Here is a 14,207-nt window from a genome sequence, read left to right on the forward strand (position 1 = left end):
TGGTTATGCGGTATAGATGTAATGTTTTGTGAGTTGAGACTATTTCTCTATGGGAATAGTCCCTTTATAATACCCTTGCATATGTCATGAAAGTCACTGCCTTTACAGATGAACAACTAAAAAAACATTAGCAAATGATTGTCACACTATGGGAACATGTATGTTTAAAACAGTGTTCTATGATTATTTTGGAGCAAAGCCTTAGCTGTAGACTTCCATAAGTGTAATTACACTAAATGCAAAAGTTAACATTTTAAATATAACAATGTTGTCACTAATTTACTATTTATTGTATAATACAAGCACCACCAGACTCACCTTTTCCAGTCTGCCTGACACTGGGACGAGTTTGGGCGGGGGGCCACCAATATTACCATTCATGCCTCTGTTATCAGGAGGCTCTTCAGTATCACTGCATGGGCTGCGTGTGGTCACATGGTTATCATTCCAGTCGCCCACTGGCTCATCACTCAAATAGCCATAGTTGCCATTGCCAGCAGAGATGAGGGCAGTGGACTTGTTCTTAGCAGGTAGAGGAGGCTGGCTGGTGAGAAGCTGCTCCTGTGAGCTGGTACTGCGCAGCGTGCCCTCTTGCTGTCGGAAACAGCTTATAGCTGGCGTGGGTTTGCGATACTTGGCACCGAAGTCGCTGACGGCTCGGCAATGTCGCTCCTGGTAGGTACGTCCAGAGATCAGGCTGCTGACGGAACCCATGGTGCCTGCCACAGCTACGGAGGGGGAGTGAGACACTGAGCAGCACTGCTGGACGTCAGCGCTGGGGTTCGGGTGATCAGTGGGCACAGGCAGTGCCTGAACTAGAGCCATGGCGAACACACGCCCAGGATACACACTCTGTGGAGAGAAAAGCAGGAAGTGTATCAGGGTTAAATTTGTGGATGAGCATTATATATATATATATATATATATATATATATATATATATATATATATATATATATATATATATATATATATATATATATATATATACACATACACATATCCTGCTGCGGTGTGCTAAGAGGAGTCTCATCATGTGGAATAATCTGCAAAAAGCCTGCCAGTCCAATCAATTACACACACCCCCAGTGCACTCCAGAAAACCCTCCCAATGCACTTCAAAGAGACACATGCAGGAGGAACACAGTCTGATTCGTCAGGAGAGATCATACCGCCCTGACTGCACTGGCATCCCAATGACCTCTCTAAAGCAGGGACAGACAGGCAAAGAGACAGCCAGCGCCATTCTCACTCAAACTTCTCATAAAACATTCCCTGTTCTGCTCACTCATCCACAAGCAGCCCCCTACATGACATTTTAGCTGAGGTTTGAATTCTGATGAAGTCAAAGTAGCAGACTTCAGCATGGGAGGACCGCGTTTCTGTTGTCCCAACCTCCCTGTCCCGTCCGTCACAATGTCCTTAGGCATAGACTCCTCTGTGAGGAAGATTTCATTTTTGAGTGAATACTTGGTCTTAATGCATTATCGTCCTCTTATATTATATTAACCAGGGTATTAAGACCTATATTGACATTTAAAACACAGCCAAACAAAACCAAAGTGAATACTGTGATGAGGAGGTACAGAGGAGCGAGATCTGGAGGACGGGTCCCTGAACGGCAGGTTTAAAGTTCACAGGGTTGAGCGGGCCAAGGAGGTTTTAGTATATTATCACAGGCTTTGGGAGAGCTTTCGGGGTTATGATTGGGTTAGTTTATTTGTATGAGGAGGAGAATACTGAGGCTCTGTGAGTGGTTTGGAGGCCATGCAGCTCATTTTAAGGTAACTTTAGGGTAACAGTTGGAATCTGGTTAGGTATGGTGTAGAGGTTGGGTTTAACAAAGAGTGAGGACTGGCTTTGAGGAGGGGGTGGAATGAGTTGAAGCGTGTTGAGAAAGAGTGAAGTGATGCATGATGATCCCAGCTCGATTTTACGTTGTCTTTTTATGGTCTTGGACTTTCTCAAGAATCTGAGTAGGGCCAAATAATTTTCCCATCACATGACAGATTTTTTTTTTTTTTTTCACAGAATGATTTTTTAAATCGGTCATTTTCAATTTTGAAAATGGATATGTACCTTGAATTTGTTTTATTGGCAAAGTGCCTTCAGTGAGAAGAGTCAGGTTGAAATGTAGGCAATTTTATGTAAATCTAACTTTACATATAGTTGTGCAGTTTGACTCTAACCCCCGGTTTCACAGACAGGGCTTAAGCTAGTGCCAGAATAAATGCGTGCTTGAGCAACTTGACATATCTTAAAATATTCCTGTGCTATTGTTTTTCTTAAGCTGCACACCAATAATGTAATTTTTTAAGGCACGCTTATAAAAGCTATACTTAAATGCTCTAATTGAAGGAAGTCCTAATCCTGGCTTAATTTAAGCCCTGTCTGTGAAACCAGGCCTAAGAGTTGTCCTGTATAACCCCTTTTGCAAGTTTAAAAAAAATATATATACTTATTTTATACTTATATTATTTTGTTGTAGCTGATGGTGATTTGCATTTAAGGACTGATTGTTGTGCACCGAGGGCAGAGCACAGAGGGCAGTTAGCTGGACTGGCTGCGGGAACATACTTCATAAGAAGCGCTGAAGCAGAAATACCTGATAGCCACGTTAGTGGAACCATGTGCGTAAGCACTCGCAGAGAACCGCCCTGGAAACTGTTACTCTCAGCGAGTCACGCTATCCCTCTTTCTCCTCTCTCTCTCAAACTTTCTGTTTCATCTCCTTCACAGCACCGTTTTATCCAAGTATTTCTATTAATATCCACATTCTCTGCTGTGACAGAAATATTCCTACTGCTATGTCAATATGCACCTGGATTTATTTAGAGGATACAAAGATTTGAACGATTATGAATCAGCGTATTGATTTACAAATTCTGAATCAATACGCCGATTCATAACCGTTCAAAACTTTGTTTGCAGATTGAAAACAAACATGGATGAGAAGAAAATGCTGAATAAAGTCATGTTTTTTTTTTTAACCAAAATGTATTTTCGATGCTTCAAGAGATTCTAATAACTAACTGATGTCACATATGGACTACTTTGATAATGTTTTTATTACCTTTCTGGACATGGACAGTATACCGTACTTACATTCAATGGAGGAAGAGAAAGCTCTCGGACTAAATATAAAATATCTTCATCTGTGTTCCAAAGATGAACGGAGGTCTTACGGGTGTGGAACAAAATTAGAATAAGTAATTATTGACCGAATTTTCATTTTTGGGTGAATTAACCCTTTAACTGCGACATTTGCCTCAATATACTGCTTATTAATAGTTAGTAAGTTTACGTATTAGGTAGGATTAAGGGATGTAGAATAAGATCATGCAAAATAAGGTATTAATATGTATTTACAGTATAAACAGCCAATGTCCTAGTAATATGCATGCTAATAAGCAACTAGTTAAAGAGTTAGTTCACCCAAAAATGAAAATTCTGTTATTAATTACGTACCCTCATGTTAATTTAAACCCGTAAGAGCTTTGTTCATCCACCGAACACAAATGAAGATATTAGTGTTGAAATCCGATGGCTCAGACAGGCCTCCATTGACACCAATGTCATTTCCTCTCTCAAGACCCATAAAGGCACTAAAGACGTCGTTACAAAGCCCGTTACACTACAGTGGTTCTACAATAATTTTATAATGACTTCTTCTAAAGTTCTTATGAACTTGAATTCACGATGCACCGCGACGCAACGCATGCACGAGAATATAACGCGGAAGCGAGGAACTTTTGTTTACAAGCAGAGGAAGTCGTGCCATATAAACTGTTGAATTCTACATTTGTTGTGCTTTAGGTCTTGGCATAGTGCTCAAAATGGTGCTAAAGTGTGCCTTTCCTTGATTTTTAGGAAATAATAATAATAATAATAATTCATTACATATATATAGCGCTTTTCTAGACACCCAAAGCGCTTGTGTTTTGGGTGAACTAACCCTTTAATGTCAATCTTTAAATTCATTTTTTTTTAACCAGACAACATGCTGACAGTATTTCAATTATACATTTTTTTTATACTATTACAGTAGTAAGAAGCTTTTGCCATTTTTTAAATTTATTTTTATATTGCTTTAATTTTTATTTTAGTTTGTTTCAAACTTATTTTAGGTTATAATTTTTGTTTACATTTAAGTTTATAATGTATGAATTACATATTTTTGCACTTTTTAATTTCCCCCCATTATTTGCAACCGTGTCCACAGACCCCCCAGCACTCCCTTGCAGCCCTGAGTTTGAAAGTCCCTGTATGACACATTTTTCACTGTCCTGCACTAACTGAGGGTTAAATCGACGAACGCCAGCAGCTCTCTCACTCTTGCTCAGTCTTTGATCTCTTCAGTCTTGACAGTGAGAGAATAGCGCATCTCTCTCTGCTGCAGGTGTTTCTAATCAAACTCCACAGCGAGGTGGCTGGTGGCTGAAATCTTGTTATGATAAGTCTTAATAGCGTTGCTGCCGCCGGAAAGGATTAGCGGTGAGGTGTGAATCCCCGGGGAATCACAGAGCTTCTCTGTGGAGTCTGGAGCAGAATAGGATGGAATGCCAGCATTGAGCCTGGAACCCAGCAGAGCTCCAAATCTCTGGGCAGAAATCCCTAAACCCTTAATCACATTTGGTCTCTCTGTTTGGTTCAAGTGCAGTTGCAGGGGCAGGATATTTGATGTGTGTGATGATCCCGATCAAAGCCTCTTCCCATGGAGGAGTTAGACATGACATTGCGGCATCCAACAACAAAGCCTTTGTTCTGATAAAAGCAAGCTTTTTCCCTTAACTGTGCATAGCGTACCTCATTATAGTATACTCCTCACTTCACCTTAAGACATCAAATGAATCAACTAATTTAAGATTTTAGGTCATGCAAATACCCCATCGAAATACCCCAGACAGTAAACTTGCATTACATCACAAAAGCCTCACAGGCACACACAGATCCACAGAAACACAGGAAACTAGAGAAAAGTGGAGGCAGCACAAAGGAAATGCTGACCTCATCTGACTGTTGCAAATGCAACCACACATCCTCATTAACACAGTGTGCGTGTTCCCCAAAAATAGAGAGGACAAAAGTGCACGCTTGGATAAATGTAGCCCATGGAAAGAAGACAATTAATCCACAAGAATGACTCCTTGTGCTGTAAATAGGAAAAAAGTGAGAGCTCTCAGTGCGCTCAAGTGAAAATGATGTGAAACTTTTGATATCGTGTTTACCGATTGCGAAGCTTTGGGCAGAGGAGGAACGTGTGAGGTCAGCTCTGTGTATTTACATTCTTAAGGGATCTCTATGCCCTGATGACCTTCTAGTCTTTCTCATTAGTCACTCTATCCATTCCTTTAGTTTCTTTTAATCATTCTTCATCCTTCCTGCTCTCCCTCAGAGTCAAACATTTTAATTCTTTGAATGTCCCAGATACATTGCAATTTATCAACAGCATTTGTTGCATACACGTAATGTTCGTACAATGTCTCTGCAGGGATAACAAAGGAAGGTAATGTGACTTCATTGTTTGCATGGAGCTTCAAGTTATGTTGTCTTGATTTAACAGAACAAAACTGGTTTCCTTCCTGTTGTCTGCTTATGTTAATTATGTACAACAGCAACAAAAACAGCCAGAAACAGTCAAAACAAAAGCCATTTGCGACATTTTTAAGTTATTTCAGTATTATTTATATAGGCCTACTATTATAGTATTATAAAATAATTTGCCTTTACTTTTATATTTTCAGTTTTCCTTTTATTTTTTTAAGTTTTAGCAGTTCTGTTATGTGCTTTTGTAATTTTTATTAGTTTAGTTAATATTTTCCATGTAGTTTTAATTTTTATTAGTTTTAGAACTTATTTCTGTTAAGCTGACCATGACAGCATGTTTCATTTTCGTTCAAATTTTTCATCGAATAACCATTTTTTTATTTCAATTACTAAAACTGTGAAAGTTTAGTTTACAATAAAAACACTAATATCTGTGATGAAATAATGTGCCCACAATATTAGTCCCACCACAAAAATGTACATTTTCTAAATCGACATTTTTGTGGTGGGTCTAATACACTTTGCAGCTCTAAAAAAACCTTTTTTTAATTAAAACATTTTTTTTGGAGCTCCTCAGATTTTCCTTTTATGTTGCGTCATCATCTAGCAGTACTGTACATCTCTCTTTCATTAGGTCTCTTGCATGTCTCCCACATTTAAACATTGTTACATGTATATCAGTGTTGATATAGATATAAATCTGTGTCCTGCTTCAGTCACACGTCCAAACCTCCCCCCGGGAGCTCTAAACGGCCGCTCTGCAACCTGCGGCCCCGCTCCGAGACTTCCTGCCAGCTGCACTGTTATTGTCCACTCCATCAGATAACATGCACAAAGATACAAAAACACTCACAGTTACATTCACAAACAAACCGAAAAAAGATCCCGATCACGTGACCGTAGCAGAAAACTAAACATACTGTTAGTGATCTGAAGGACCTACTTTGAAAAACACAAAACAGCTCTGATTGGATTGCTGCAATTACAAGGTGTGCGTGTGCTCATGAATTATTCATACATGCCATGGAGAGTAATTGTAGCAGTAATTAAGCTTAATTAACATAGTCTGTGTTATTTAGGGTGAGGGAAATTAGCAATTTACAGCTACTACAACAAGAAAAACAGCACAATTAATTAGACTGCTCTAAATTAGTTTAGTACCGAATGCCACTAAAACTACAAATGATGAGACCTAAAAAGAAAAAGGGTGACATTTTGCATTTTTGTCAAAGTGTTAAGTTAGTGTGTTTTATTTTTATCTATTGAGCTGATGATTATAGGAATGATTATAGCACATAAATCATAATAAATACCATGGCTTTTTATGCTAGTGTAATTTTAGCCTACTAATGCTAAATCTCAATCCGCATACTATTCGTCCTAGTGTGCCCCAAATTGCAGTAAAAATGAAACAGTATGTCAAAGGACCCTGAAATGTAATTTCTTATAGAGGGAATTTTTGAAGTGTGGATCCATGCTTTTAACATCCACAACCCCACTGAAGATCTCCACTGTGACAGACCTCTTTTACATTTTCAGCAGTACGGAACAAATGCAGAAATGACAAACAGCTAATTTAACTATAGGGCTGTCAAGCCAATGGACGGCCACGGGTCAACGTTGGACCATCATTCCGTCTGTCAGGCTAGTTTTTACAGTATGTTTCACACGTCGACTGTAGTCAGGCTAACGCCGGCAGCAGTTCACCCGATTCAGCATGTCAGGGCCATCGGTAAGACCGCTCTGTTCAGTTTAGTGAACAAGTCAGTGCACAAGAAGTGATGAAAGCAAGCGAAGCAGTCGAACATAAGGCTGTTCAAATTTTATGTCATCTTACCTGAGCATTCCAATACGCAAATGTTTTTTCGGATTACAAAATAAGACGCCTGGAATGAAGAAAGAGATGAACGAGATTGACATTCAAAATGGTAAGCAAGCCCTGCAATGTTTAGGGATTGTTTCCCTTTGTGAATGACAAAAACAGACTATTATACTTGCCAATATAGACCATTATTTCTTTGCATAGTTAGTTGACAGTCACCTGTAGTGTTTGCGGTGAATTTAGGTGCAGGTTTTCGGCTCAGACATAGCCGATGTGAGGTGACAACACAGGTGGCTTTAGTTAACTCAAGTTCTCTGACGTCAGCTTGGTGTGTGATGGCCTTAACACGCAAAAGAGAACAATTTAGTACTGGTGCGCCGTCTATGAAGCGGTTCTCTGTGTTCACTAGTGACTAGTCTACTCCAAAAAAAGCACAGGAAATGACCCTCGATGTTGGACGCTCATTCGTTCACTCATTCTCTAATTCCTAGAGCATGGCAGTTTAATGCACTATATCAACAAGGAGGCACTACCTTCCTTCTCATTTATTTAACTCTGACATAATACTTGGCCACGGCTGTTTCTCATGAGTTTTATCTCTGTAAAATTAGGTATTGGCAACTACAAGGTAACAACACTGATAGCCACCCATCATTTCAAGGTTTTGTCACTGTAAAATTTTAACACAAAAAAATATGTTGTTTAATAAGGGAAATGTAAGGCTTTGTGTCAGGGGAAAAACTAATTTACTGTGTAAAAACGCTAGTTATCTTGTGTTATTGGTGTAAAGTAAATGGAGTCGTAGCGTCGATTCCTTTGACTCCTATTGTGGGAGTCTAGGGTTAGAGTCGACTCCTAAAGTCGAAACCTTCAAATACCCCTATTGATAACTCACCAGAAATGCGTGCTAAGAAAGCTGCTTTAGTCAGCATGCCATACAGCATTGAGTTCTCGATTACACTTGAATGTAAAAAATAAATAAACAGTCAAAATGCAAAAACGATCCGCATTAATATACGTCAGCCTTTAGGTCGCCAAAAGCGTTTTTTAGCGTTTTCTGTCCACCAAAGCGTTTTGCTGCATTTTCCTCAAAATTGAACCTTCTTTAACTCTCGGCAACCGGTAAAAAACGCTGAACGCTCAGCGTTTGAGTGTGAAATACTCGCTCCTCATCTCGTTACGCTAATGGCGTTCTAAAAACGCAGTGCTCTTATTGAAAACAATTAAATACGCCAGCTAGCTGTGAAAAAAGCTTTGGTGGACACACGGCCTTAAGGCTGCAACATACTCCACAAGAACAGAGAAAAAAGTTCTTGCCTTCAGGGCTGTGAGAACAAAATGATGTCATTTTGTTCTCGCAGCCCTGGTTCGGGAGTTCTCGCAGCTTGTTCTCGACACATCGCCTGAGCAGAACTTTTTTCTTGCAGGTGTCCGAGAACTATTGTGTGATTGGTCATATATTTAAAATGGGCGTGGTTAATGCGGAGAAACGCAGATGATCGGCACCTGCTTTTCTCGTGAAGTATGAATGTACTGGCCTGAACGAACTTTGTTCTTGTTCTTGCCACCTCGAGAAAACAAACAAATTTCTTTGTTCTTGCAGAGTATGTCTCAAGCTTAAGACTGCAGCAGGTTAATTAGGCTCACGTTTATTATGCTGTCACTTTATGTCATTGATGTAAATTCTATGAAAATAGAAAATCACTCATAAAACAAACATATACATTCTAAATTATTTAGGAGATTCAGTGTGAAATTTTTACATTGTTATATCAATATGCAATTAATTAATTACATTAAATGTGTAATTAATCGATTTGTTTTTAATCAGATGACAGCACTAAAATGAACACTCATTTGCACATGCTGGTCTATACAAATGTTTCTGTATATTCAAAATGATTTACTTTTAGTGCATAGCAGTATACAGCTTCAGGCATGTGATGTCAGTTACTTTTTACATACATCCTCCTCTGTCCTTATCAGCTAATGTGCAAGACTCAAATAAATTAGCTAAAGACTTCATAAATTGAATTATGCTGTTGGCCAGTCTGAAAAGTCCACCGGCGCCAAAGTCTGGAGGAACAGACTTTAGTCATGAATGACGCATTTGCAATAGTAGAGTCAAAGAGCAAAAGAGAGGGAGTCATTACCGTCAGTGGACCCAAATATCCTCCTCAGTGTGTATAAAAATGCTCTGACAGACTGAAATAAACAGATGCACTGTCTTTTCATCCCTTCATTTCTCATTCAGGAGTTTTATTCTGAATGATGACAATGAGTCACTGATCACACTTTCACAGCTTTGCTGTCTGAGAATAAGGATTATTCTTTCTGGCACAAATACAAAAGCACTGAGTGTATTGTCATTAATTATGCGTGTAAAATTCTCCATGTCAGGAAAACAAAGCAGAATGAGAACACAGGGAGTGTGTGTATGATTTATTGATAAGGAAGATGAGAGTCTTCTTAACTTCTTTACGATGTCTTTGCAATACTTGTTTGGATGTCAGGCTTCTATAGTAATAGAACAAAAAAAAAATACACTTGATCACTTCATGTGTTTTACTTTGGTTTGAGTGGTTTGATTAGTTAAAACTGCTCCATACACTCGGCCACATAAATGTCTCCAAAAGTCCTGCAATATATAAAAAATGTACTTTCAGTTATACTTTTATCAAATTTATACTAAAATCTTCAAAAAGTCTCTAAAATAAGTTTTTTATATTAAAAATACAACGACAAAAAAAAGAAAAAAAAGAGTAATATTGTGAAATATTATTACAATTTAAAAAATGTATTATATATATATATATATATATATATATATATATATATATATATATATTTCTACTTGAATAGATTTTAAAATGTATTTTATTACTGTAATGCTAAGCTGTATTTTAAGCATCATTACGCTGATTTGATGCTTAAGAAAAATGTATTATTATTATCAATGTTGAAAATAGTTGTGTACATTTTTTTAGCATTTTTTTGATGAACAAAGTCCAAGACAACATTTATTTGAAATAAAATCTTTTGTAATTCCAGAATTTTTTCCAGCTGATGAACGATAAAATCTCTGATAGCCAATCAAAATGCTTTAAAGCAGCACCAGGTCACTTTTCAACCGTCATAATATATTTTCAAGACTCTTGTGATGATACATCGACTTACAATAGGTTGAATGAGACGTCTGCCATAGCCTGATGGGGTCTGTATCGTTTTTTATCGTACTTTTAAACTTCGGGTTTCAGGTAGTAACCCGAGAACAAAAAGAACTACAAAATTCGACTGCTTTACGGCATAAACGGCGTGCACAAGTTTGGTAGGGGCTCCATTCTTGCAATTAAATAAATAAGATGTACAAAATCATATTTTAGGATACCTAACATGTCTGTGATATTTGTTTATTTGTCTTGCCTCAAGCTATAATGCAAATCGATTTTTCAAATTTGCAGATTCATCTATGCTATCTTGCTATATGGTTATTACCTACCACTCAAACATTGAATTGAAGTATCATATAGATTCTGTAAAATGGTAACCAAAAGACTAGGCTACTATAATGACTTGTAAAAGACTTGCTGGCTTGTAAAAGTGAGCATCGCGATAATTTGGCGTTTGAAAAAAAAAATCAAACCCATGAAATTATATTCACATGACATGCTGAAACATATGCCACTGACTGTACCTGGGATGAAGACATTTCACACGTGACGCAAGCAGAACACCTGCATGTGAACTCCTCCTACGGTGTTCAGGGGTATCATGGTTCACGTCAACAAATGCACGTGCGCATCCCCTGATGAAGGATGACAGAGTTTACGACAGTAGTAGAGGACAATACTATTTCCCAACTGTAGGGGGACCCCGAGAGCAAAACTTTAATGAGCTTGAGCATTTAAAGCAGCAGACGATAAAACTGCAGCACACGCTTATGACAGAACAATATCATAACCCTAACATTAATAGTTACTTTATCAGTTATATTTATAGTTTTCACTCTGGGTGTGAACAGGCCTTAAGAGTTTCAATTTTTGAAAAAAAGATTTTGGCACAAGAGAATTTACTCAAATTTCAAAACTCTTAAATAATGACACTGCAAGATCGATTCCCAGAGACCACATGGCTGCTGTTAAATTCTGTGTAAAGTGACTCATTTTTCATGGTAAATCTCTGTAGGTCTCCTCAACTCAATTAATTTTATGTTTCTTTGTTGAAATGCTGGATCAAATTAAAAACGGAAAGGAAGCACTGGCTGTAGAACAAGCATTATTGGCCCTGCTAGTTTCACTGCCAACCTGTTGCTGTTACAGGCTTTTGGCTTTTGGCTCTGTTTGGGGCTGTTGCCATGACACTTGAGGCCTACATGTGCACTGCCTGGGGTGAAAGAGAGCGAGAGGGGGAGGGAGCCAGAGTTTGTAACAAAAACAGAGGGAGAACTCCACAGAGAAGAGAGGAAAGAGTGGGACAATGAATGACAGATAGATTATAAAGGAAAGACAAATTAAAACCTGAGCAGGTGGAGTGCTAGTAAACATTCATAAATAAGTCAAAGGGAGCCAAAGGCCTGAGTGAAGTAGTGGAATCCATAAAGGAATGAGTGAGAGAGGGAAACTCAAATTTTAAGAAAACAGCAGGCTGGTCGGCTCTTTAGCATCTCAAAGCATATGGGCTCTATTAAAGGCTCCCTTGAACAGGGGCCCATGCCGCCTCACAAACCTCCCGAAGACAATCTCTCCTGTCTCACTGTCCAAGCCTCCCTGGGCATCTCATCCAGCGAGCCTTTCAGAAGAGAGTCGGCTGTCTCGAACTCTAGAATGAGATGCAGCAGGCGAAGTTATTTGCACAATACCACACAGGAGCTGCTGCCATCTGGACTGACACTACTTGCCAATCAACAGTGGACATTTTGTTTTACCCAGTGTGCAGTGCTAGACTCACTGGCACAGGCCCAGACGCCAGCCACGGTGCCCATTACAAAGCATCTGCCAGCGGGAACAACCTCCCATGGCCTTACTGGTATAAAGTAGATTGAGTGCAAGCATCTCAGGAGCTGAGTAATCTATAGAAAGGTTTATATAAATACACACAGGTCCTTCTCAAAAAAAAATAGCATATTGTGATAAAGTTCATTATTTTTCATAATGTAATGATAAAAATTTAACTTTTATATATTTTAGATTTATTGCACACAAACTGAAATATTTCAGGTCTTTAATTGTTTTAATACTGATGATTTTGGCATAGAGCTCATGAAAATCTAAAAAAATTAGCATATCATGAAAAGGTTCTCTAAATGAGCTATTAACCTAATCATCTGAATCAACTAATTAACTCTAAACACCTGCAAAAGATTCCTGAGGCTTTTAAAAACTCCCAGCCTGGTTCATTACTCAAAACCGCAATCATGGGTAAGACTGCCGACCCGACTGCTGTCCAGAAGGCCATCATTGACACCCTCAAGCGAGAGGGTAAGACACAGAAAGAAATTTCTGAACGAATAGGCTGTTCCCAGAGTGCTGTATCAAGGCACCTCAGTGGGAAGTCAAGTGGACTGTTGCTCAGTGGTCCAAAGTACTTTTTACGGATGGAAGCAAATATTGCATGTCATTCGGAAATCAAGGTGCCAGAGTCTGGAGGAAGACTGGAGAGAAGGAAATGCCAAAATGCCTGAAGTCAAGTGTCAAGTACACACAGTCAGTGATGGTCTGGGGTGCCATGTCAGCTGCTGGTGTTGGTCCACTGTGTTTTATCAAAGGCAAGGTCAATGCAACTAGCTATCAGGAGATTTTGGAGCACTTCAAGCTTCCATCTGCTGAAAAGCTTTATGGAGGTGAAGATTTCATTTTTCAGCACGACCTGGCACCTGCTCACAGTGCCAAAACCACTGGTAAATGGTTTACTGACCATGGTATTACTGTGCTCAATTGGCCTGCCAACTCTCCTGACCTGAACCCCATAGAGAATCTGTGGGATATTGTGAAGAGAAAGTTGAGAGACGCAAGACCCAACACTCTGGATGAGCTTAAGGCCGCCATCGAAGCATCCTGGGCCTCCATAACACCTCAGCAGTGCCACAGGCTGATCGCCTCCATGCCACGCCGCATTGAAGCAGTCATTTCTGCAAAAGGATTCCCAAACAAGTATTGAGTGCATAACTGAACATAATTATTTGAAGGTTGAATTTTGTATTAAAAACACCTTTCTTTCATTGTTCGGATGAAATATGCTAATTTTCTGTTTTCATGAGCTGTATGCCAAAATCATCAGTATTAAAACAATAAAAGACCTGACATATTTCAGTTGGTGTGCAATGAATCTAAAATATATGAAAGTTTAATTGTTATCATTACATTATGGAAAATAATGAACTTTTATCACATATGCTATTTTTTTTAGAAGGACCTGTATATATATATATAAAAATCACCTTCATTATTACACTAAGATCACACAAAATAAACTCTTTCCCCACCAGCGTAAAAAAAAAAAAAAAAGTTGCCAGTCACCACCAGCATTTTTTTATCCTAGAAATCTAGACGCACCCTAGTGGCAGCAAATCTAATCTGCCACAAGTGTCCTCTAACAACTCTCAATACCCTTCTGAGCTGTAAAAACCAAACTCTGGTCAGGCCAATCACATCGTGTAAAGAGTTGGTGGGCGGGGCTTAACATAATGACGGCTGAGTTGCAGTTGCGTGCTGCCTACTAGTAAACACAGAAGCTGGCGAACGGCAGTCAATCGAATCAGCTTTGACCGTGACTCTGGACGACTTAGTTTAGCTTTCCTCTGAGAAAAGAACGGCACTAAAGTCATTCTTAAAAAGGGAAG

The 14,207-nt window shown here is 38.9% G+C and overlaps 1 protein-coding gene across 2 annotated transcripts in view; it reads right to left on the bottom strand.

The window, feature by feature from the left end:
* The window catches only part of lzts2a (leucine zipper, putative tumor suppressor 2a), a 77,495-nt gene that overhangs the window by 6,179 nt on the left and 57,109 nt on the right, over positions 1-14,207 (bottom strand). For both annotated transcript variants that reach the window (XM_067421124.1, XM_067421125.1), the window contains one exon: positions 319-852. In XM_067421124.1, the coding sequence (XP_067277225.1) occupies positions 319-825 (507 nt within the window). In that variant the 5' untranslated portion in view covers positions 826-852. The remainder of the gene's footprint in view (positions 1-318; positions 853-14,207) is intronic.

The sequence above is a fragment of the Pseudorasbora parva genome, chromosome 17, assembly GCF_024679245.1.
Source record: "Pseudorasbora parva isolate DD20220531a chromosome 17, ASM2467924v1, whole genome shotgun sequence".
Classification (NCBI taxonomy): domain Eukaryota; kingdom Metazoa; phylum Chordata; class Actinopteri; order Cypriniformes; family Gobionidae; genus Pseudorasbora; species Pseudorasbora parva.